Source organism: Pungitius pungitius, chromosome 21 (assembly GCF_949316345.1).
Source record: "Pungitius pungitius chromosome 21, fPunPun2.1, whole genome shotgun sequence".
Lineage (NCBI taxonomy): Eukaryota > Metazoa > Chordata > Actinopteri > Perciformes > Gasterosteidae > Pungitius > Pungitius pungitius.
In genome coordinates, this window is record NC_084920.1 from 15099114 (window position 1) to 15122129 (window position 23016).

At 45.6% G+C, this 23016-nt stretch overlaps 2 protein-coding genes and 1 long non-coding RNA gene across 6 annotated transcripts; 2 read left to right on the top strand and 1 right to left on the bottom strand.

Annotated features, from left to right (window-relative positions):
* Positions 1–255: 255 nt before the first annotated feature.
* Positions 256–5699, top strand: cdk5rap3 (CDK5 regulatory subunit associated protein 3). 2 transcript variants are annotated; one of them, XM_037464480.2, is made up of 14 exons: positions 256–416; positions 669–714; positions 1415–1546; positions 1917–2017; positions 2163–2211; positions 2423–2601; positions 2711–2847; positions 2980–3124; positions 3316–3423; positions 3627–3705; positions 3797–3885; positions 4328–4533; positions 4615–4786; positions 5012–5699. In XM_037464480.2, the coding sequence occupies exons 1-14, from the start codon at positions 411–413 to the stop codon at positions 5075–5077; spliced, it is 1515 nt and encodes a 504-aa protein (XP_037320377.1). In that variant the 5' UTR covers positions 256–410; the 3' UTR covers positions 5078–5699. The 2 variants fall into 2 exon arrangements, with proteins under 2 accessions (XP_037320377.1, XP_037320378.1); XM_037464481.2 differs by having other exon boundaries at positions 3630–3705.
* Positions 5700–5780: 81 nt separating this feature from the next.
* Positions 5781–11206, top strand: nfe2l1b (nfe2 like bZIP transcription factor 1b). 3 transcript variants are annotated; one of them, XM_037463996.2, is made up of 6 exons: positions 5781–6000; positions 6978–7773; positions 8498–8722; positions 9377–9466; positions 9553–9708; positions 9830–11206. In XM_037463996.2, exons 2-6 carry the CDS (start codon positions 7234–7236, stop codon positions 11204–11206), a joined length of 2388 nt encoding a protein of 795 aa, XP_037319893.2. In that variant the 5' UTR covers positions 5781–6000; positions 6978–7233. The 3 variants fall into 3 exon arrangements, with proteins under 3 accessions (XP_037319893.2, XP_037319894.2, XP_037319896.2); XM_037463997.2 differs by lacking the exon at positions 5781–6000 and adding an exon at positions 6070–6881; XM_037463999.2 differs by lacking the exon at positions 5781–6000 and adding an exon at positions 6070–6877.
* An 8305-nt stretch (positions 11207–19511) lies between these two features.
* LOC119212938 (uncharacterized) lies at positions 19512–22112 on the bottom strand. The gene is made up of 3 exons (XR_005119860.2): positions 20191–22112; positions 20078–20099; positions 19512–19602 (listed from the first exon to the last, which is right to left on the bottom strand). It is a non-coding gene; the product is annotated as an uncharacterized LOC119212938 (long non-coding RNA).
* Positions 22113–23016: the final 904 nt, after the last annotated feature.

Consider the following 23016-nt stretch of genomic DNA (forward strand, 5'->3'; position numbering starts at 1 on the left):
TAGGACTTTTACAGGATACATTTGTTGTATTCGTATTTTTACTTTAGTGACGGCTATGGTATTTCTTCCTCCACATGAATAAATAGTGCTTTGCCTTAAAAATAACCTCAGTTAAAGGACGACAGCGCCCTCTATCGACGAGCTGTAGCTACCATATATTTATCTCTATGTGCTGTACCTCAGCAACAAATAAGGATGTAAAACAACCAATCAGAGGCAAGCATCAGCATGGTGCCACACGATTGGTCAGAGCTGTGGCAGATCTAACGTCCCCGATTTCTATTCGCTCTCCTTCTCCTAACGTGTCAGTCCGGATGGTGACAATAATCCTGCATAAAAATCTGCTAAATAATAAAACAATGAAGCCGTAACCACCCAGAAAAGCTTTCGTTTTGAAAAAGTGAAGAAACATGGAGGTGAGATAAAATGACGTCTCTCTAAAACGGGTTTTAAAGAAACTGCCAGCTAACGTTAGCTAACAGTTAGTCAAAGTCCAGCTAACAGAAAAATAAACATTTCTCAAAGCATCATAAAGTAAAAACTGTGTGTCCTTTTTCAGTGAAGCCCCTTTACGTTACACAAGTGCAATAGTTCCCCCCCTGCCATTAATGTGTACGCGTTTACATTTTTTTTAATGACTTATGTGTTGACTGTTTTCACTTCACCAGAATATCCAAAGTCTTCCAATCGACATACAGACCGGCAAGCTCTTAGGTAAGACTATCAACAGGGTTCATTCCACTTGTTACTTGTATGCTGTCGTGGAAAACGTATTCAGAATATAGTATTAACACTAAACATACAACAGTTAGTATTATCACCAGGATATTCCTGACTCAAAAGTAGTGATTGTACTGTAAAGTATTTCAGTACTATTCCATCATATTCTGTGAGATCAGCATGGCTGCTGCATCGCTGTTTTGTGAGAAAGCGATTTTCTTAAAAGATCCAACACCGTTGTGAATATTTCTTTTGCAAGGCAAGTAGGAGGATTTTATCAACATAAAGAGAAAACACCCCATCCTCCATTTGATCACAAACATTCATCATCATCATCACATCGGGTAATACGTTGTTTTTCTTGGAAAGGAGGAGGGTGAAAAACTATCATTTGAACAGATGAAACTAAAGCTGTCAGGCAAATGTAGAGTGAAAAGTACAACATGTACTTCTGAAATGTAGAGGGAAAAGTACAACATGTACTTCTGAAATGTAGAGGGAAAAGTACAACATGTACCTGAGATGTAAAAAAGGAAAAATATTGAAGAAAAAAAAAAGTTACAGAAAATATACTTGTACTTTGCAGCTCTGCTGTAGCGTAAAGGTATTCCGCCCCCACCCCCTACCAGCCACAGATGAAATAAAATGATGTTAATCACTCAGATAGATATGACTTTAATCACTGTGTCCACAGACTGGCTGCTGGATCGGCGTCACTGTAATCTCAAATGGCAGACTGCAGTGAAAGATATCAGGGAGAAGATCAACGCTGCCATCCAGGACATGCCAGAGAACGAGGAGATCAAGCACCTGCTTTCCGGCTCCTGTAGGTCCATTTTATACTTCACATGTGTATTGTATTCATCACCACGTTGGGCCTCTGGTCTATTGTAAATAAGCAGCCGTTTCTTATTAGAAAATATGTCAGAATGTACTACATAAAAAAAGTCAATTATGACCGTTATCCTTCAATGCTAAATATTCTTTGAGGATACTTGTGATACAACTGTGGCTGGTGGGAAACGTTTTTACTTTTCAAGATGGCATTTGCTGCATTCTAAATGAGAAACATTTTGCAGCTTTAGCCCTCAGCTGTTTTAACCCTTTGCATTGTTATGTAATGTAGCAGAACTCCTGTGACTTTCTGCTCCGTATGCTTTGGACAAACGCTTCTTTGTTTTGTTTTTTATTGAAAGACATTCACTACTTCCACTGCTTGAGGATAGTGGAGATACTGAAGGGGACCGAGGCTTCCTCCAAGAACATCTTCGGCAGATATTCATCTCAGAGGATGAAGGTGAGCGGATTTCAAACAAACCGTTAACGTCGGCAGATTTCACAGAGTTTCTTTGTATCTCATTCCTTTGCTCTAACTACTAAAACGATCCTAAAAAATATATTTGATTATTGATTATATTTGATTTCTGTGATTGTTGTCACAGGACTGGCAAGAGATTATTTCCCTTTATGAGACGGATAATATCTATTTGGGTGAGTGTAATATTGCTTTGTATTAGTCATAGCACGACAACATCTGTACACACCTTTCAATCCGTCTGCGTTCCATTGGCTAACAAGCTGATCTATTACCTGCTGACATTGTTGCTCCTCTGGTTATTTCAGTATCTTTATCACAGGACGTGAAGAGGTGAGCACAAATAGAAAAAACAAGTCATTGCACGTGTCCGTCTGTGTGTTCCAGCGGAGGTGGCCAGCTTGCTGAGTCGCAACGTGAGCTACGAGGGCCCGGCGCTGAGGAAGCAGCTGGCCAAAGCCCAGCAGCTGCAGCAGGAGCTGAGCAGGCGGGAGGTGGAGTGCCAGAGCTCCGCCGCAGACCTGAGGGAACGCTACTACGCAGCCTGCAAACAGTACGGCATCACGGTAAACACAAGGTCGCCCGAGACACTGAACCGCGCAGCGACCTTCGACCTTCTTCCCGCCTTCGCTTGATGGTTGTTTTTTCTTTCATGTTTCTCCCCAACTGTGACAGGGAGAAAATGTGCCCCGCGAGCTGCAGGCTCTGGTCAAAGACCTGCCGGCGGTTCTGGAGGAGGTCGGGAAAGACGCAGAGAAGTTAGAGGAGCAAATACAACTTTACACGGCTTTCACACACTTTGTATGCGACTGGTGAGCATCAAAAATACAGTCCTGTGTATTACAATAAATAATGAAGGAAAAAGCCCTGGTAAAAAAACGCATTAGTCCCCAACAGCACGTCTAAGAGCATTTTGGCTTTTTGTCCCACGTGGTCATTTGTAGGTCCGAGCCGGTCCTGCCGATGCTGACGTTTGCCCAGAAGAGAGGAAACCCCACGTTCTACGAGTGGAGAACGGGGAAAGCGCCCACCGTGGTTGAGAGGCCGGTGGAGGAGGAAGCGCCTCCCGAAACACTCGCAGAGGATTCGGTTGGTTTTACTCTTTTCATATAAAAGGTATCATAGTGTCACAGGCCGTTTAATAATAACGTTGTCTTTTTCTTAAATTATAAATTCTTCTTCAATTCATCTTGTTTTATTATTCTTTTCAAATATGGTATCAAAAATCTAGCTTGAGTCCCTCTCTTATGTGCTGCTTTGTATTTTGTATCCTGGTTTAGATTGATTGGGGCAACTTTGGCACCAGTGCAGCTGCTCCCGGTGTTAATGCTGCCATCACAGTGGAGGATGGAATAAACTGGGGCATCAGTCTGGAGCCGAGCTTTGAGGTGAGACACCTGAACGTATCTGGAGTTAGTTTTAATACTCTATTTACTATATTTAGATGAATTAAGTATCCACTAAAATAATATATGAATCCATGGTTAGATCTCTTGTAGAGAATATATTTATTGATACCTACTTTAATTGTTGTTATTGTAATTGTTGTGGAACTCAAGTTGTAATATACGACTGTCTGTGCCCCCCTCAGCAGGACTCTGGTGCCATCGACTGGGGCGACAGTGAAGCAGCTCCCATAGAAATTGAAATTGTGGATGCAGGCTCAGACTGTAACTCGTGTTTTCTCTGTTTTTACTGCACAACTTGTCACAAGCTCAGCTTTTGCCATTTTTCTGTTTACTAAAGTGGGTCTTCTTGCAGGTCCCGAGGGTGTGGCAAGAGGCGAGGATGCTTTATCTGTACTGGAGAACCCTCAGTCACGCAGCCAGTTCATTGACGAACTAATGGAGGTAAACTGGTCATCTAGTGTCAGATTACTTCTTGATCTTTTTTTTATGATCGTAGTACAGAAACAGGCTTTTAGATGATGACATGACATTTAGAGCGATTCATCACTCAGGAGTTGACCAAATACAACAAAGGGAGCGGATGTTGGGATTTAAACAGGCTCTAAATGAATAATAATGTCCAAAACGTTGCGTTTGAGGCTTTGAAACCGAAACCGAAGACTCTGCCCACTTTTATTCAGTTTGTGTGCAAGCTTGAGGAGGCCTTTAACATATTTACATGTTCAACTTCAAAACCAACTATTTATATTTATGACAAACACGAGTTGAAGAGTCCCAGTATTTGTTTTTAACTTGCAGGGATTGTGGGGGGGGTACTGCTTCTGTATAGTATTCGGTACAGATCATCAGTCGGATTTACCCGAAGCTTCTTGTGTTTGTTCAGCTGGAGACGTTCTTAACGCACCGCGTGACTGAGATGGGAGAGGACGGAGACGTGGTGGCCATGAGCCAGTTCCAGATGGCCCCCTCCATCCTCCAAGGCCAAACGCGGCAGCATGTCCGGGAGATGCTGGCCCAGGTGCTGGACCTCCTGGGTCGCCTCACCTCCCTCCGGATGCAGCACCTGTTCACCATCCAGGCGTCGCCGGGGTAACGTTTGCTACGCCTCACCCTCGTCTCTGTGGCTTTTGGTCAGCGTTAAATCGGCATTGTTGGACTTGCGTTGTGCAGGTATGTTGAACGCGTGTCAGAGTTGCTGAGGCAGAAGCTGAAGCAGGCAGACATTCTGGTGCTGAAAGGTGCCACCATGGTCGAGAAAAGACAGGAAGCCCTGGAGGAGCAGTCCAGACTGGAGCCTCGCGTCGACCTGCTGGCGGGACGCACCAGGGAACTCCAGAAAATGGTATTGGATTTCCATGTCACTTTGTTCATGTTAAAGGCTGGCAGTTCTCCATCTTCCTAGAAAGTGAAGGAGAGAGATTTGTGTTATTCTGTTACAGTATACATATATACACTGAGAATTATTTTCAATAAAAACATATTGCACAGAGGGCTGGTATCAATATGCATCTTTGTAATTGGCATGTATCTATATACTTTCAGTAATTCTGATTGTTTGTTTTTTCAGATTGAAGCTGACATTTCAAAGCGATACCACAAGAGGCCGGTCAACCTAATGGGGGTTAATATATAATGAAAAATCCCAGATGTCAAAATAAAAGTGGTATTTATCTTCAAGTCTTGCGTTTTCTTTACATTTACTTAACATTGGATGAAAAAAAATGCTAAATTTTGTTTAAATTTGTCCAGTTCTGATAAATGTTTGCACTCTTTACTTTGTTAAACCTGTTTTTAGTGAATAGATACTTTTAGTAAATTTAAATCAACTGATTTTTTACTAATAAGTATGAATCCTACCTACAACACATGTTTATTCAACATGTCATGTATATTTAAAAAAGTTAATATAAAGACATAGTAAGGAGTAGTTATCCTGCTTAAATTACAGGCGAATCATATTCACACATTTTGTATTGTAAATGTTGTAGTTTACTTTAAAATACTTGTTGTTAATACTTGCACTGGTAAAATCAACTAAATGAAATTAGTTGGCAACAACTTCACACAACTTAAAACGATTTTTTCATAAATTAACATGTTGACTTGACTTTTGCTTGTAACTGAGTATTAGTAAACTGAAATATCTGAATACTTCTTCCACCCATTCCATAACAGAATCATAAAAACAATTGTAAAATTGTTCATTTATTAATGTAATGAAATAAACAGCTAATAAATGTATTTTTAAGACGTGATTTCGTCAGTGTGTTTTATTATCAGCGGGGGGATTTTCAGGGCGATGACAGCGTTCTACTAGAATGTTCTACGCATGCGTAGTGTGGAAGCGTGTTTTGGTGTCAAGTGGTGCTCAATGCTATGCTAGCCGGGCCAGCTAGCCATTTTGCAAGTCATGGTGGGCCATTCAATGAGGAAAGGCTGGAGAACGCTACACCGGGCAACGACGAGGAACTTTAAATGAACCGGCACTCGATTAATGTTCTTAGGTGGTAGTGGTCCACTTTGGGCATGAATGAAGACGAACCTGCCAAATCATGCGTGAGTATTAAATCAATTAACTACTGTGATATTGCGTGAGCCGATAGGTGGATTGCAGTCATTCGTGGCTCGAGATAACGTTAGCATACGCGTAGATAAATATACTACTAATGGCTGAGTGGCCGTATACGGGCGCTTGTCCTTTATAATACATAAGTTACTTTTAAAAGTAGTTGAATGCTTAAGGGAGTAGCAGGTGAACTAGCTTAGAAGGTTAGCCCCGAGTAGGCTTTGGGTTCCAATTGTAACACAGCTTTCAGATAAGCTCCACCCACTCGCCGTTTCTATTGGTCGGGGTTTTCTGGAGTCATGTGTCATCACCGAGTTGAAGGCTTGCGAATGGCTTCGCAATCTGTCGATCACCTTATTCCCCACTTGTTGCTAGGGAGATTGCTCCATGCTAGCCAAAATACCAGCGGAGGTACCTGTCACTTTCGAGGGTAAACAAGAGACGCGAGCTGACAAGCTAACGTGACATCACCCTATGTCGTTGTATAACAAGGTGGTTATTGATGTGTAATAGCGTAGCCGGTTCTCAAAACACAAGCCATCTAACGGCTAACGTCATAAGGCATAGGCGCAGCTGTGCGTGAGGAGGGAGGGTCCCTGTCCGCTACCTAGCGTTGTGGCTGGTGCTAGCCTTCCTCGACTCTCCCATTCACCTTCAGCAGCACCCACTAGAAGTAGTTGTCCTGTCAAGGGTAGGGTGATGCCGAAAGCTCCTCTGGTCTGCTGATTTTTTTTTACTCAAGGCATTGCGCCATCACTTCTTTAAACTTTGGGAGGATGGAGTGGATGCAGTCTGCTAGCAAGTCCTGATCTTTTTTGTTTGTGTGTGTGTGTGTGTGTATATCATCAACATGGATTTAATGCAAATGTAGGTAGGTAACTCTTAGGTTTGAAAGCACTGTGATTTTAACGTTGAACTGATGTGGTTTAAAGTGGAGGAATAAAATGTAATTTATCACTTTTGTCAGGAATGGGAAGATGAGAACCTAATGAAGAACAAAGCTTTGGGCACAAACTGGACTCCCAGAGGAAACCCATCTAGGATTCTACATGCCTTTTAAACAAACCGCATCCTGTTGAAGTCCCTTTCCCCTTCTGTAACCACTTTTTTTTATGCTCATGTATCCCTCTTCTCGTACGAGAACAGAAGTATCGATTCACGCTAGTTGGCCCCGTTTTTGTTTTTTCCTTTTTTAATTTCCCCTTTTGTTCCTTTGTAAAGAAATGCTTTACCTGAAAAAATACTTCACAGAGGGCCTGATTCAGTTCACCATCCTTCTGAGTCTCATTGGGGTGCGGGTGGATGTTGACACCTACCTAAGCAACCAGCTGCCCCCACTGAGAGAGATCATCCTGGGCCCGAGCTCAGCCTACACCCAGACACAGTTTCACAACCTGCGCAACACCCTGGACGGCTATGGCATCCATCCAAAGAGTGTGGACCTGGACCAATTCTTTACCACTCGGCGACTGCTGAATCAGGTGCGCCAACTGGATCGCCTCTCCGTGCCCAGTACAGAGCTCAACACCTGGCTGGTGCACCGCGACGCAGAGACTGTGGTGTCCACTGGTAGCCAGTCCAGCCCCAGCATCACCCTGGACAATGGGGGCGGCCTAGAGGACGTCAACAACCCTGACGGTACCCCGGCCATGAGGGGAGGAAGTGGAGCACCTGAATCCACGGACAACAGCCTGGGGGCCGTGGCCCCGGAGGGAAACCAGGAGCAGGGCAGCAGGGACGCCAACGACGACCTCAGCAAAGAGGTACTGCCGCTTGGTTCTTCCTTCAGTATGGGCAGCAACGGTGGGAACCCGTGTATTTGACGGGTGTTTGTCGTCAACACCCACACACTAACTGGCAAACAATATTTTAAATAATGTGTTTATGGCCAAATTTAGTGGTAGAGCAATCTTTCATTGAGAACGAGATGCTTCAGATGTTAGCAGACGTCAAATATGTAATCAGAAAGGCTTTTTACCAATTTTTAAATCCTCAAAAAAATAATTTAACTCTCTGTCAAACAGCTCTGTTTTTGATATTTACTAAAATATTTACATTTAATAATATTTTTGTGTGTCATTTATTGTGTTTTTATATTTAATTTATTATTGGCTTCTCTTTGAAAAAACTCACACATAATGTGTCAAAAAATGAGGTCACACAAAGACATTTTTGGAGAGTAAAACACTGATCACATGATGACCGCCGCGTTAATGACTTTCGTCATGGTTGCATCATCTGACTTCGTTTCTGTTGCCTGATCTGCCAAAATTACCCACTCTTATAAAAGAATGAGTCAAACCCCTTGTATAAGAGATAAACAAACATTTATTATCATATATGGGTGAAAGATCAAAAATGGCCCACGTTCATCTGTACCAACAGTATTGGTTCAATAGATTGAATGCCTACAACATACCTGGTTATTAAAGTAACTTTTCTCTACACAGGGCCATTTTTCAATGGTTGCTATGTATTTTCTTGCAGGATATTGACTTGATAGACATCCTATGGAAGCAGGACATCGACCTCGGCGCCGGAAGAGAAGTGTTCAACTACAGCAACCGTCAGAAGGAGAGCGAGGAGGAGAAGCCCAGCGACCCACACCAGAAAAAAGACGCCAACGAGGACCAGGAGAGCTGGAGAAACGGAGTCAACTTGCAAGAGGCTCAGCCCGTGGACGGGGAGACCGGAGAGAGCATCCCGGAGCAGGTTTGTAGACTAAATGGATTTTGATAGCTTTGTGTTTCATCTAGTGGGGGAGTGGTACATTTAGCCGTCCGAGTAGAGCATCAAGATCAAACCAAGCTGATGCTATTATGAAGTAAATCACATTTACTTCTGGGCTTAACACCCAAGAGAGTTTTTCCATTGGTTCAGTCGTCACTCAGAACCTCATCTACACAGATGCTATCCACTGCTGGTATCTTGTTGTTTTTATGAATACAGAAATTGGTCAGAGTTGTCTGATTCTGACCATAGTAGCTGAACTACAAAGTGTGCATTAGGTGGGATGTATAGACCCGAAAATAAATGATCCTTCTCCACCATCACTCACTCACAAGGCGTCTGATCTGCAGAGATACGTAGCGATTGGGGGACAGTTGACATGTAGGCGGTTGGGTCACATCACACATCAAGTAATAATACCAGGTGACTAGTCTCGGTGTGGAGATGTAATGGTTCTCAACAGTTAGAAGTTCTTCAGTTTGAAATCTATAGTTGCGTCTCGCCGGAACAAGCGGGCGGAAAAGGTTTAAAGCGGGTTAGCTGGCCCGCTAACACCTTCTAGCTCCATTCAGCGCCGCCGACGTCCACGTTGGGCCAATTGGTCACAAGAGCATCTGTTTTGTTGTTGTCCTTCAGCTCCCAGGTCTGGGCTCGCAGACTTCCCTTTCTCTACAAGAATGCCTGAGGCTTTTAGAGGCAACTTTCCCCTTTGGAGAAGAATCTGAGGTAGAAACCGACACATCACACACGCATTGCATGTTTGATCTTTTTACCTGTGTGTCAAACAACTACTTTATAATGTTTTCAAACAGTTTGCAGCCCCGGTTGTGACCACGGAAACCGTTTCCAGTGAGGAAGTTCCTTCCACGTCTCATGGCCTTCCTCTGGCGCCACAGCTGCCCCCTGCGGAGCCTCAGTTAGACCTGGAGCAGCAGTGGCAAGACATCATGGCCATCATGGAGCTGCAAGTACGTCCTTTCTTAAGCAGCCAGTTTTGCACCTTTCATTCAGGGAAACATTCTCGTTACTTTGGGAAAGCTGACTTCAAAAATCTGCTTTATATATTTAACCAAATCTTTGTGTTGAAAGGCGATGGAGGTGAACAGCTCTTCACCACACAGCAACTCCAGCAGTGACAGCGGATCGAGCGGCACGACGGAGTCCAGCGGCTCGGGAAACTTTGGACTCTCGACCGGGCCAACGCCCGTGAACCAGGACGTCAGCCTCCACCAGGCCTCCCTCCCCAGCTGCAGCCAGGACTTCCCCGAGGTTTTCAACCCCCAGTTGGACCTTACGAGCATCGCCCCGCGGGCCGCCATGCTCAGACCTTCCTCCAGCAACTCCAGCAACATCAACTCCACGTTCGGAGCCACCAACCTGACGGGGATCTTTGTCCCACCGCACATCAACAGCTCCAGCACCAACATCACGTCCACGCCCATCCTGCCCGACCCGTTCAGCAACCTGCTGGAGGAGTCCATGCTGGATGAGATCAGCCTGCTGGACCTCGCCATGGAGGAGGGCTTCAGCCAGGCCCAGGCGTCCCAGCTGGAGGACGAGCTGGACTCTGACTCCGGTCTGTCCCTGGACTCCAGCCACAGCCCGGCCTCCCCGAGCAGCTCCGAGACCTCCTGCTCCTCTGCCGCGTCTTCGTCCTCCACGTCTGCCACCTTCTCCGAGGAGGGGGCCGTGGGCTACAGCACCGACTCCGAGGTGGCCGCGGCGGAGGCCGAGGAAGGCGCCGTGGGGGGTTTCCAGCCCGGGTTCAGCAAGCTGTGCCGCATGAGCTACCAGGACCCCTCCCAGTTCCACGGCCTGCCGCAGCTCGGCGGCGTCGGCCACAATCACACCTACAACCTGCCGCTCTCCTCGCCGTTCGCCGAGCACCCGGAGCTCCCCCTCGCCGACGGGAAGAAGAGCGTTCGCGACAAACACTCCAAGTTCCAGCCGGCGCAGGATCTGCTCGACAAGCACGCGAGCCGCGACGAGCGCCGCGCCCGCTCCATGAAAATCCCCTTCTCCAACGAGAAGATCATCAACCTGCCCGTGGAGGAGTTCAACGAGCTGCTGGCCAAGCACCACCTGAGCGAGGGCCAGATGGCGCTCATCCGCGACATCCGCCGCCGCGGCAAGAACAAGATGGCGGCCCAGAACTGCCGCAAGCGCAAGCTGGACACCATCATCAACCTGGAGCAGGGCGTCCACGACCTGCGGCGCGACAAGGCCCGCCTGCTGAAGGAGAAGATGGAGTTCATCCGCTCCATCCGCCAGATGAAGCAGAAGATGCAGAGTTTGTACCAGGAGGTGTTCACCCAGCTGCGGGACGAGGAGGGCCGTCCTTACCCCCCCAGCGAGTACTCGCTGCAGTACAGCGCCGACGGCAGCGTGCTCATCATGCCCCGCGGCGTGACCACCGGCGAGCAGCAGCGCAAGCCCGAGAAAAAACAAAAGGACAAAAAGAAGTGAAGGGGTGGGGGGGGGGGGGCGGCGGGAGGGGGCAAGCTGCTGTTTATTCTATTCACTTTGCTAAATCAATAAGAACGATTTCTGCAGATGCAAAAGAGAGAGAGAGATGTCCTTTTTTTCGTTAAGAAGATTCTGGGGAATCAGAAGTTTCTCCCCTTTCATTCTGTTCCGACATTTCTTTCCCCCCCCCCCCCCCCCCCTTGGAAACATCGTTGAAGCAGAAGTAGCTCCTGCTTTGAGTACTGATCTTTCATTATTTAGACGGGGGGGGGGGGGGAACAATAAGCGAGGACGTGGAACGTGGGAGGACATAAAATGAGCTATTTGAGACAAATGAATCAGCCGCTCTCGCTCCTTTTTTTTGCACGGAAACCGCTGAGGACGGAGGACATTCGTGGGGTTGACGCGAGGGGGGGGGGGGGGGGGGGGCGACAAAAGAACTGCGCCGACGAGGGCGGTTGAACACGTCCCACCCAGGAGGAGACTTTCTTTTCGTCACCGTGGCTTTTGAGTTGGAAGCGTTTAGGACGAGGAGCGTGTGCGAGAGTTCAGTTTACCAAAAGGCAGACAGGAAGTCACCAACACCTTTACTGACCAAAGGTGGTACGGCGCACGCCATCCGCCTCGCGACCCCCCACTTCACGCGGCCGCAATCTACAGTTGTGGAGTCGCCCCTTTCTTCGGCGGCGTCTGAGCCTAGATAAAAAAGGGCGCCGGGTTGGGGGGGGCGGGGCAGGGCGGGGGGGGGGGGGGGGGTTGTTGACGTGTGGACCGGATGGATGTTTTTCAGAAAAGAGGGTCGGCCGCTGCTATTACAAAAAAAAAAAAAAAAAAAAGGCCTGGAGGTGAAGTCCTGCAAGAGGAGAAGACGGATGTTTTAGGGAGGAGTCACACTGCATTGCAAAATGTATCAACTTCCTTATAAATTATACACAGCCCTGTAATTTGTCTTTGAAAAGGCTTGGCTTTATGCATTTTGCCGTCTCCGCCGCTATTCCTTCGCTGCAGGTTTAAATACGGGAGCTGCGTTAAGGAAGGCTCTGATTTAACTGTTCATAATCTGTAGTATAAGAAGGGGCAAAGGTCCCGTCAGCTTTATGTAAAAAGTCTCCACTCTTTGTGTTTGTTTTCGTTAAAAAACGTCACGCTGAGCCTGTAACCATGAAGGAGGGGGACGCCGTCACCGATCACAGTTCTGCACCGTTTGGGCTTTTGTTTGGTTCCTTCCTCTCGGCGCCTTGTTTCTTAAAAGCACTAATTTCAAACGGGCTCGTTGTCTCTGTGGTGGAGCGAAGTCTCTTTTTGAATGAACTCATTTGCCAACGTTCCCCAACTGAAAGCTGAGGTGTTGGCTGGAATATTATTATGAGTCCTTCTGTGTGTGTTTTTTTTTTTTTTGCAAAGTGAGCCAAGTTGTTACATGAGATTTAAAAAAAAAAAAAAAAAGTTATTTGAATGCGTGAAATGAGTGTTGTGGCCACTTTAATTTTGAAATGCCTTTATTTCACAATCTCATTATCCCTCACTTTAAATGTTTTGAGAACTGGAGGAAGTCGTTCTCAGAGTAGAAGTGCTATTACTCGTCTATCTGAATGAAGTTTTGTCAGTAAGTGTAACATCGGCCTCTTATTAGAAACAGTAAAAAAAAAATTCAAAAAGGTTGTTGCAGCTGCGATGGTTTAGAATATTTACCGGAACAGAACATGATGTCCAAAAAAGTTGTTTTTTCCAAGGAGAGATGTCCTCATTAAACGTGATATTCAGGCATGAAACTCCGGTTTAACATTGACTTCAGTGCGACACCGAAGTCCTGCTACTACTTAGTGCACTTTTATTTTTGTCTGTCTTGTTATGTAAATATTTTCGTGTTTGTGTTCGTCATGATTTCTGTAGTTTGTCAAATGTCTTCACGACGGTGTCACTCTCTGCTTTCAGTTTGGATGTAGTTCCTTCTTGTTTTCAGATACTTTGCCGGCAATCAAGAATTGTTTTTATTGATTAATAAAGTGTTTTTATTTTCACCCGTGACTCTTGTGTTCTCGGTGTCATGAGTGGTGTTAGTTATGAAGTTTAGCCAGATAATTCATAAACAACCAAAACAGCTGAAATTTACAGAAAGGGAAATGCCAGGAATTTGTTTCAATCATTTTTTTCTGGCAAGTATTAAAAAATAAAGTATTTTGGCGGTCATCAGTCTCCGGCCTGATGGATAAATTAAACAAACAGTGACACTGTGAATCATGGTGAGTTCTGGTGTCTCTAGTGGAATCAAAGCTGACCTTCCTGATCCACATTTGGGATTTGATTCTCTCTCCTCAAGGTGCCGTGTGGCAAACGTGTTTATTTCTTCCGGGATTTATTCTCCACTCAGCTGAGGAGGACCCTCAGACTGGTTTAGCTCCATAGGGGAGTCGGTATGGATCCTCTCAATTCACACGCGGGCCTCAGCACACATGTCGAAAAAAGTGAAATAAGGATCACAGCATAAAAGTAGTGAAATCAACTAGGGCTTTATTAGAAATGCCATTATATGACTTTACTTGACCTGCAATTCTATTATAACGGTATGGAACGGTTGTGGATTCCAGCCTGAGAATCTATGAGAATTGAGGTTGGATTCAAAAGCATCAACAGGTGTGTGGTGGAACAGTGCAGGGAGATAGCAGGAAGGCTGAAGTGTGGAGGATCCTCAGTTCAAACCTGCTCTCTCAGAAGGAGGGTTTGGTTGCAGTCAGGGCTTCAAACTGTAAACTTTGAAAGAGTTTTGAGGTTTAGTAAACAATCCCAAGGTCTAATATGAGAAACGGACACAATGAGGCATGTGCTTGAATAGCTCAAGGGAACAACTGAAGGGCTGCAGGCTCCAACCTGGTGTCTGAGGTTGTGGGTTCATGCCCCTTCATGCAGACATCACTTCTGCTTTGAAAGAGTTTTGAGGTTTGAGTAGCAGTCTCAAGGTTAAATACAACAAACAGGGTTGGTTAGTGTGTGGTGAAGTAGCACAGTGGAAGAGCTGCTGCCACAAGCCTGCACTGCGTTTGAAGGTTTTGGGTTTGAGCCTTTGGCTTTACTTCAGGTTTGAGTAGCAATCTCAAGGTTAAATACAACAAACAAAGAGCTGGTTAGTGTGTGGTGAAGTAGCACAGTGGAAGAGCTGCTGCCACAAGCCGCAGCTGCATTTGAAGGTTGTGGGTTCGAGCCCAGTCTTGGGTTTGAGCTTTTGGCTTTACTTCAGGTTTGAGTAGCAATCTCAAGGTTAAATACAACAAACAAAGGGTTGTTTAGTGTGTGGTGAAGTAGCACAGTGGAAGAGCTGCTGACATAAGCCCCTGCACTGCACTTGAAGGTTGTGGGTTCAAGCCCAGATGTGGAAATAGCATTTAAAAGAGTTTTGAGGTTTAGTTCACATGCTCAAGGTTAAATAGGAGAATCAAAGTTGGTAAAATGTGACCAGGACTGGTAGTGTAGGGGTGCAAGCTAGAGCCCAGAAGCCTCTGTGCGCACCGCCAGTGGGTTCAAATCCCGCTCGTGCCAAGTCTTGAGCACACTGCCGCGGAGGTAGTAGTGGGGGCATTGTCCCCACGGTTGTTTCGGAGAAGTGAACCCTAGGGGTTATGCAAAAAGACAAGGCGCGTTCACTTGAGTTATGATGGCATTGTCAAGAATGATGAAGAATCTTTTGCTACTGAATTGAATTTGATGTTAATTGCTTTGCTTTAGCCTTTTAGCACTTATTAGCCATGCTACATAGCAGAGGTGGGAACAAGTCACTGTTAGGCAAGTCTCAAGTCATTGCCGTCGAGTCAAAGACGAAGCAAGTCCCAAGTCGAGTCACAAGTCAAAGCCAACAAGTCTCAAGTCGAGTCACAAGTCGTACCATTTTAGTTTCGAGTCATTTCGAGTCCTTTTATTATAGTGGGGACGGGGAACCCTGGGTGATGGTGCGCTGCCTCACAGACCTAGACTACGAAGGGAAGGGTAATGGTGGATCGACTGTGACTGTGTTATAGTACTGTAACGCTCACCCCAATGCTGCAGCGTAAATAAGGAGGCGATGACTGGCTTGCAACTCCGCTGCATTTATTTATATAAAACAACTCAACTTCGGTCACTGTTGGCCGTCACCACGCCTAACGAACACTTCCGCATACACGGCCCCCCAAAACTCGGGTTGTCTCGCGTAACTACAGCTGGTAACAGAGCATAACGTGAACACATGCAACATCTGCATAACTGATTAACTAATAACTTTAACTCAGCTCATTACACTACTTTAAAACGGACGTTGACATAATGTTGGCGAGGATTTCCATCGGAGTCTGAATCCGGGTTTTGACGGGAGAGAAGGCCGGATGAGTAAGTAAAGATGAGCAGATGTGTCTCATTCAGTGGTCACACTGACATGAAACTTATTACAGTTCCATGTTTGTCTACTTCAGGGCATCCTGTGGACAACCTTAAACTGACAGTCTGGCACAGGGTGTAGATTTGTTTACCCTTTTTAGTGCATCCACCCTCCAATTCTGTTACATTAAAATTCAACTCACTTGTGCCCTTACCAATGCAGGAAAGATGAATAGCATGGTTGATCCTCCAAGATGCACCAATCCGTCTCTGGGGCAATATCCCATTATGATTTTTTATAAATGTCAGTTACCCAAAACTAAAAAAGGATTTAGGAAGAGCCACCATGTCCCTTGAGGGTTGAACTCAGATTCAATTCAATTCATTTTATTTTGTATACCCCAAAATCGCAAATTACAAATTTGCCTCAGAGGGCTTTACAGTCTGTACGCATGCAACATCCTCTGTCCCGAAACCCTCACATTGGCACAGGAAAAACTCCCCAAAATATGAAAAAAAACCTTCAATGGGGAAAAAAGGGAAGAAACCTTAGGGAGAACGTCAGAGGAGGGATCCCTCTCCCGAGATGGCCGTGTGGTTAAAACAATGAGTTGGTTTATTTACAGTCTGACAGAAACCAATTGATTCCAGCAAAGAAAGAAATGAAGTACCAAGGCTGTCGTTATCGACATCCACATGAATGTTAAAGTCACCCACTATAATTACCATGTCCGTTTTAAGGACCAAACTCGTTAAGAACTGTGAAAATCACATAAAAATTCAGAATAAGGACCTGGGGCCCTGGACACTATTACAAAGAGAATCGGCTGGATTATTTTCCAGGTTGGTTGTGAAAGACTGAAAGTCAGACTTTCAAATGAGTTATAATCTAGTTTAGGTTTAAGGTTTATTAAAAGGCAGGAGTCATAAATAGCTGCCACTCCACCCCCTCGGCCTGTGCCTCGGGGGATATGAGTATTAACATGACTTGGAGGAGTCGCTTCGTTTAAGCTAAAGTACTCCCCATCCGATAGCCATGTTTCAGTAAGACAGAAAATATCAACATGGTTGTCAGATATTAGTTCATTTACTAAAACAGCTTTAGAGCACAGAGATCTAATATTCAAAAGTCCCCCTTTAATTCTCCTAGTTTGTTGCACAGTTGTATTGTTACATTTAACTTTGATTAAGTTATTAAATATAACTCCTCGGTTGTTTACCTTTAACTTAAATAACGGTGTCCGTGGGGCAGAAACAGTTTCTATAGAGTTAATGACGCTGAGTGACTGCTCGGAATGAAGCGCAGAGAAGTGTGTAAGACTGCGACTCTGCTTCCTGGTCTGAACTCTGGGTCATGGATTAAGTCCATTAAGAAACTGGGTCAGGTTCTTAGAAATGAGTTGAGCTCCATCCAAAGTTGGATGGATGCCGTCCCTCCTAATCAGACCAGGCACTCCCCAAAACGTCTTCCAGTGATCAACGAAGCCCACATTATTTACTGGGCACCACCTCGACAACCAGCGGCGGAATGACGACATGCGGCTATACATGTCGTCACTGATCAAGTTTGGGAGGGGGCCAGAGAAAACTACGGTGTCCGACATTGTTTTAGCGTATGTACACACCGATTCCACGTTAACTTTTGTGACTTCCGAGTGGCGTAACCGGGAGTCATTACCGCCGACATGTATTACAATCTTAATGTATTTACGTTTATCCTTAGCCAGCAGTTTAAGATAAGACTCAATGGCCCCTGGTTCCGCTAACTTCACGTTCCTCAGAATGGAGCTACCTATCACCAGCGGGTGTGTCGCTGAGTGGGGAGAATCGGTTTGAAACGTGAAGTGGTTGGTGGTTAACCGTGTGCTTCGACTTAAGACTTACGCTTACTCCGGACAGTCACCCAGCCTCCCGGCCGCTCGGGGGTTGCCGGGGGACGGTTAGCAGGAGCAAACGATACGTCTATGTGGTCCGCACCGACTATAGGAGATGGCTGGTTAACAGCGGCTACCTCCATGGTGCGGAGCCGTGCTTCTAACTCACTAAGCCTCGCCTCCAAGCGATCAAATATACTACACGTCTTACATGTACCATTATCCGTAAGGGAGGCAGAGGAATAGCTAAACATGTGACACACCGAGCAAGAGAGCAGGGGAGGTAGGGAGGGAAGACATCACAATGTTAGCTGCTAAGCTAATGCTAAAAGAGGTAGCGCTAACGCTAAACAACGTCTAAGCAACTATTCGTTTAAACGATAAAGTGCTGGACGGCGAGGCGTTTAACAACGTCTCACGTAGATAATTCGCCGCTTGTACTGACAATATCACGACAGAATCAACTTGGTATCGCAAGAGCTCTGAGAGAGTTCAATGACATCAAACACGCTGTCGACAGGAAGTGACGCAACAGACTCACCGCACCGGAACCACCTGAGATAAGGTTTAAAGTACAGAAATTTGGGGAATTTGGCATTAGTGACAGGGACGTGTAGGTTGCTCCATCTAAGATTATTCCAGTCATGTCATGGGAAAAAAAATATTGTGAAAAAAGTCAAAATATGTTGGGTCAAAAAAGAAAAGATTTTTTTTAAATAATAGGTAAAGAATTATTATAAAAAAATATATGTAAGGTAATATATATATAATATAATATATATATATTATTAGGGCCGGGACTCGATTAAAAATATTAATCTAATTAATTAGAGGCTTTGTAATTAATTAATCAAAATTAATCGCATTTTAATTGCATAAATATTTGACCTGAGAACAGTAAGTAATTTTTTCACATGGATTTTTATTTTTGTTCAACCAATTCCAGCAGACAAGTGTAGAAATAGCATGTTCTTTAAACTATGTTTTTTTAAGTAGACCAATACTTTCAAGTACATTCAGAACATTGGTTATTTTTTCAGACGTGGACTTAGTTACCCTGGTCCTTAAACCAGTCATCTGGTGCAGTGTGGGTTGGGTGTGGGTCCTTGTACGTCCACGCTAGCTGCTAATTGTTTTGCGTTGAGGTGATACTTGAGGCTCGATGTGAATTCCTTGTTGCACAGCTTGCACACAACCATGCTCGTATCGACGCTTCCATCCGTGTGTTTATTATAATAAGATTTCCCATTCACGGGGCCAACCGACACGGTCTCGTCAGCTTCTTCGTTCATGTTCACTGTGGTTTGTTGTTGTCTGAAGTGCTCCAGTATAATCGGTCCTCGGAAACTCATCCAGTGAGAAACGTTCCGCGGTGCAAAAAATAAGTGTAAAAATGCGTAAAAAATGTTTAATGTGTTATTTTTTGTGTAATTAATTAATCGTAATTAATGCGCTAAAGTCCCGCCCCCCCGTTCTCGCGCCCCAGGTAATCCAAGAAGCTTTGGACAAAAGCTTGGATCGAGGGCTGACTTTCAGTAGATCGCAGCGAGGGAGCTGCTCTGCTACGTACGAAACCCTGACCCAGAATCAGGTCGTCATTTAGCACCAGGTTCTCCACAAACATGCGGTGCGAGGTAGGAGAGGGGCGACCATCATCCGGCCGCGCCCCAGCCCTGTCTCGAACGGCTCTACTCACCGGCCGAAGCCGGCTATCCTTGGCGAACCGAAGCTCCACAGCCCCACATGGAAAGAACCTATATAAACATATATGTTTTAATATATGTTTTGATATAGGTAATTGATATATGTGACATATATAAAATTGGGCGTTTTCCTATATGTTATATTATATATGTACATATATGCGCCACATATATGCGCGCATATATGCACGCATTCATGTACACATATATATACATGCATAAATGTACCTATATAGGTACATATATGCACATGTCCACCTATATATTAGTAAAATTATTAAAATCCAAACTAGGAAACAAAAATAAAAGCCTAAAATGTGGAAATTTACATTATTTATTTAAGGACTATCAAAATGTACAAAAATGACAACAACAAAAAATCATTTCATGGATCTTCGCATCTCTGCGAGCTTGGAATTTATAGCTGTGCCTATCTGCCCTCGGCTGGCTGCCGGCCATTTCTTCAATGTAGCATCTAGAGAAGACAAAAATAATTAGACAATATAATAATATTGTAACAATAATGAGCGAATGGCATTCAGCCATCTGTTCTGAATTAACAAATCCTGACTTTTTAACACATTCCGTGTTCTCTGGGCTGGGCTTTGAGCAAACAAGACCTTTTGTTTTACACACACACCATGCTCGAAGAAGGTATGTATTAAAATCAAGTAAATCAATTACCGGCATAGACAAAATAAGGCAGGACAGAGGGGATTAAGGGTGAAGGAGGGGTGAATATTATTTATGAACACTTCAGACAACAACAATATGCCATGAGGTTATTTGCATGTTCTACAAAATAGAAGACTACACACCTTACAGCACATTGAGCGCAATACCCCAGAAATTTGGCTTTAGAAAAGGAAAGGTGGGATCAAAAAGTGAGCAAGCAATGAATTAGTATTATAGGTGCTAAGCAGATATAGTAACAATAATGGGTGCCCTACCTTATCCAGTCTCCATTGATGCCTAATAAACATTGATACAAGTAGGCTATGGTTAAAGTGGTGAACTTATAAACTTTTGTTTTCCCTTCTCAACACATTATGCATTTACTCACCAATAATGGCTGCCTTTTTTATTTTGTCCAGGGCAACCAGCTGCTCCCCGTCCCCTCTGGTTGGCATCCCACCTTAAAGTAATATTTCAAAATTATTATGAAAGGCGGGTAAAATGAAGGTGGAGTAAGCAAGAGTTTTTTTTATATATACACACACATCACGTTTTCTTGAGGTGCAAGGAAATACAAAAATGGCAAGTAAAAAAGCGATGGTATGCCCGCACACAAACATGATTTATTCCACTGCATGTAACGCCTCGGCTCGGCTCGCTTTGCTTTTCCACTGCGTGGTACGACTCGTCTTAGTACGGCACAGCTCGGTTCGCTTTAACTCAGTTGCTTTTCCACTGCAGAAGTACCACTTCAGTATGTTCATGTCACGTTTAAAGTACCGGTACGGTACGCTTAGAACATCAACAGACCAGGTACCATTTAAAGCGAGCCGTACCATGCTGTACTATGCAGTGGAAAAGTGCCATAATTGGATCCTACAAAGCATACAGTTTATACTCATCCTTACTACATAATGTTATTCACCTGTGGTTTCGCTGAGTTTTTAGTTGTTGCCGCAGTCTTGTTAGAGAAGAAAAACATCTTTTCAACATTTGTATGCATGTGGGGCAATATGCTGCATATATGTGGCTCAACAAGGTCTTCTTTCCCCGCTGATTCTGCCAAGCCCGTTCCCTTGGCTGTGGTTTCGCTAGATAATAGGTAGGGACAGTGGGAATCTCGTTCATCCATTCATGCGCGTCACTAATTAGTTGACGAGGCATTTGGCTACTTTTAAGAGAGGAATGAACGGCCCCCCCCGAGATCATAACTCCGAAGTGCGGTGATCGGCCAAAGTCACTTACCATGGATACTTACCTAGAATCCCACGCGGCGAAAACGTGTCCTGCCCGGGCTGCTCAGCTTCTACAAAGCGCGTCGCTAGGAATAGACTCCCCGCTGCCCCGCAATGGGGCACACTTCTGCATCTGCGAACTCGCCCGGGTGGCTTTCCAGAACCAACTAGCATATTCCAAGACATGACTCACCCTGTTGCATGAGTTGAGACGACGACTATTAACGGGGCTCATGCCCCCGAGAAGCCGCGACGAGGGAACCCGCCGCCCCTTTCCTCGTCTAAGTAATTGCTTACGTTACTCACGTCAGTCATGTCCCGAACCGAGAGTGCACCAAGAGGTGGCAATGCCAAGTGACTGGTCTCAAGTTCTTACCAGTATTGGTTATGCTGGCGCACGGAGCTATACTGCAATGCCCCACTCGGTCACAGAGGCCCTTTCCACTCAGGCTCCACAGACTCTTGTAACCTCGTTGTGAGAGGCTCACCCTGCTGCAAAGCCCTCCAAACGCAGGCAGGTTTCAGCTACAAACATCTAATTTTGACCCCCCTGTTAGCTCACAACACCACAATAGGTGGCCTTCGGGTCAGAGTGAAGGGTCACTCCCCTCCGTCGCGTAAGGAATCAGGTGGATCCCCCCGCTAGGGAGTTTAGCATGCTTCGAGTGAAAGCACACCCAACCGACTAGCGCCTAGCCTGGGCTAGTTGATTCGGCAGGTGAGTTGTTACACACTCCTTAGCGGATTCCGACTTCCATGGCCACCGTCCTGCTGTCTATATCGACCAACACCTTTGCTGGGTCTGATGAGCGTCGGCATCGGGCGCCTTAACCCGGCGTTCGGTTCATCCCGCAGCGCCAGTTCTGCTTACCAAAAGTGGCCCACTAGGCAGGTCGTATTGTTTGCAGAGTCCCGAGTGATTTAAGGGGGTGTGGGGGGGATTTTAGCCCCGTGTCAGACTGACGGATATGGCTGGGGGGAGTGAGGGGAGAGAATTTAGCTGTCTGACAGCTTGGTGTATGAAGCAGTCTCTGAGTCTGGTGGTACGGCAGCGGAGGCTCCTATACCTTCTTCCAGAGGGTAGGAGGCTGAACAGACTGTGTGCGAGGTGGGTAGTGTCACTCGGAATCGAGGTAGCTTTCCGGATGAGGCGGGTGGTGTATATGTCTTTCAGGGAAGGGAGTGGGAGTGCCAGTGCTTTCATGCTGTGTTCAGTACAGCTACTGCCCCACACAGTGATGCAGCTGGACAGGATGCTTTCAATGGTGCCCCGGTAGAATGTGTTCAGGATTGGTGTGGGAGCTTTCACTTGCTTGAGCTTGCGGAGGAAGTATATTTCTGCTGGACTATTCAGTAACTTGCCGTGACGTGATTTTTTTATCTAAAACCCGAGCACCGGGAGAAAAGCCACCGAGGAAGAGAAGGTTGCCTACCTCCTGACGAACAGGTGGAAAGATCCACCTCTCCGTCCCTCCACCATTTTATCCCAAAACCCGAGCACCGGGAGAAAAACCAACGACCTAGATAAGGTCACCTACCTCCTGACGAACAGGTGGATGGATCCACCTCTCCGTCCCTCCACCATTTTTTTTCCAAAACCCGAGCACCGGGAGAAAAACCAACGACCTAGTGAAGGTCATCTACCTCCTGACGAACAGGTGGAAAAATCCACCTCTCCGTCCCTCCACTATCTACCTCCTCAAGCCCATCTCCGTCTCCATCGCCACCATCTTCCTCCTCATCTTTGCCAGCTCCGTGGCCCTGTCTTCCATCGGCCTCCCAAAGAATCCTAGGAGTTTTTTCTTCAGCCGGAGGCAAATGTTCTCCAGGAGCTTCTGATCCAACATCCGAAGCCTCTTATCCTCCTCCAGGAGAATCTTTTGGTAGCCCAGGTGCGTATTACGCTCCTCCAGAACCGTCTTTTCCTGGGCCAGGACCAGATTAGAATGCTGCAAATCAAGCTTTTCCTCCAGCAGGAC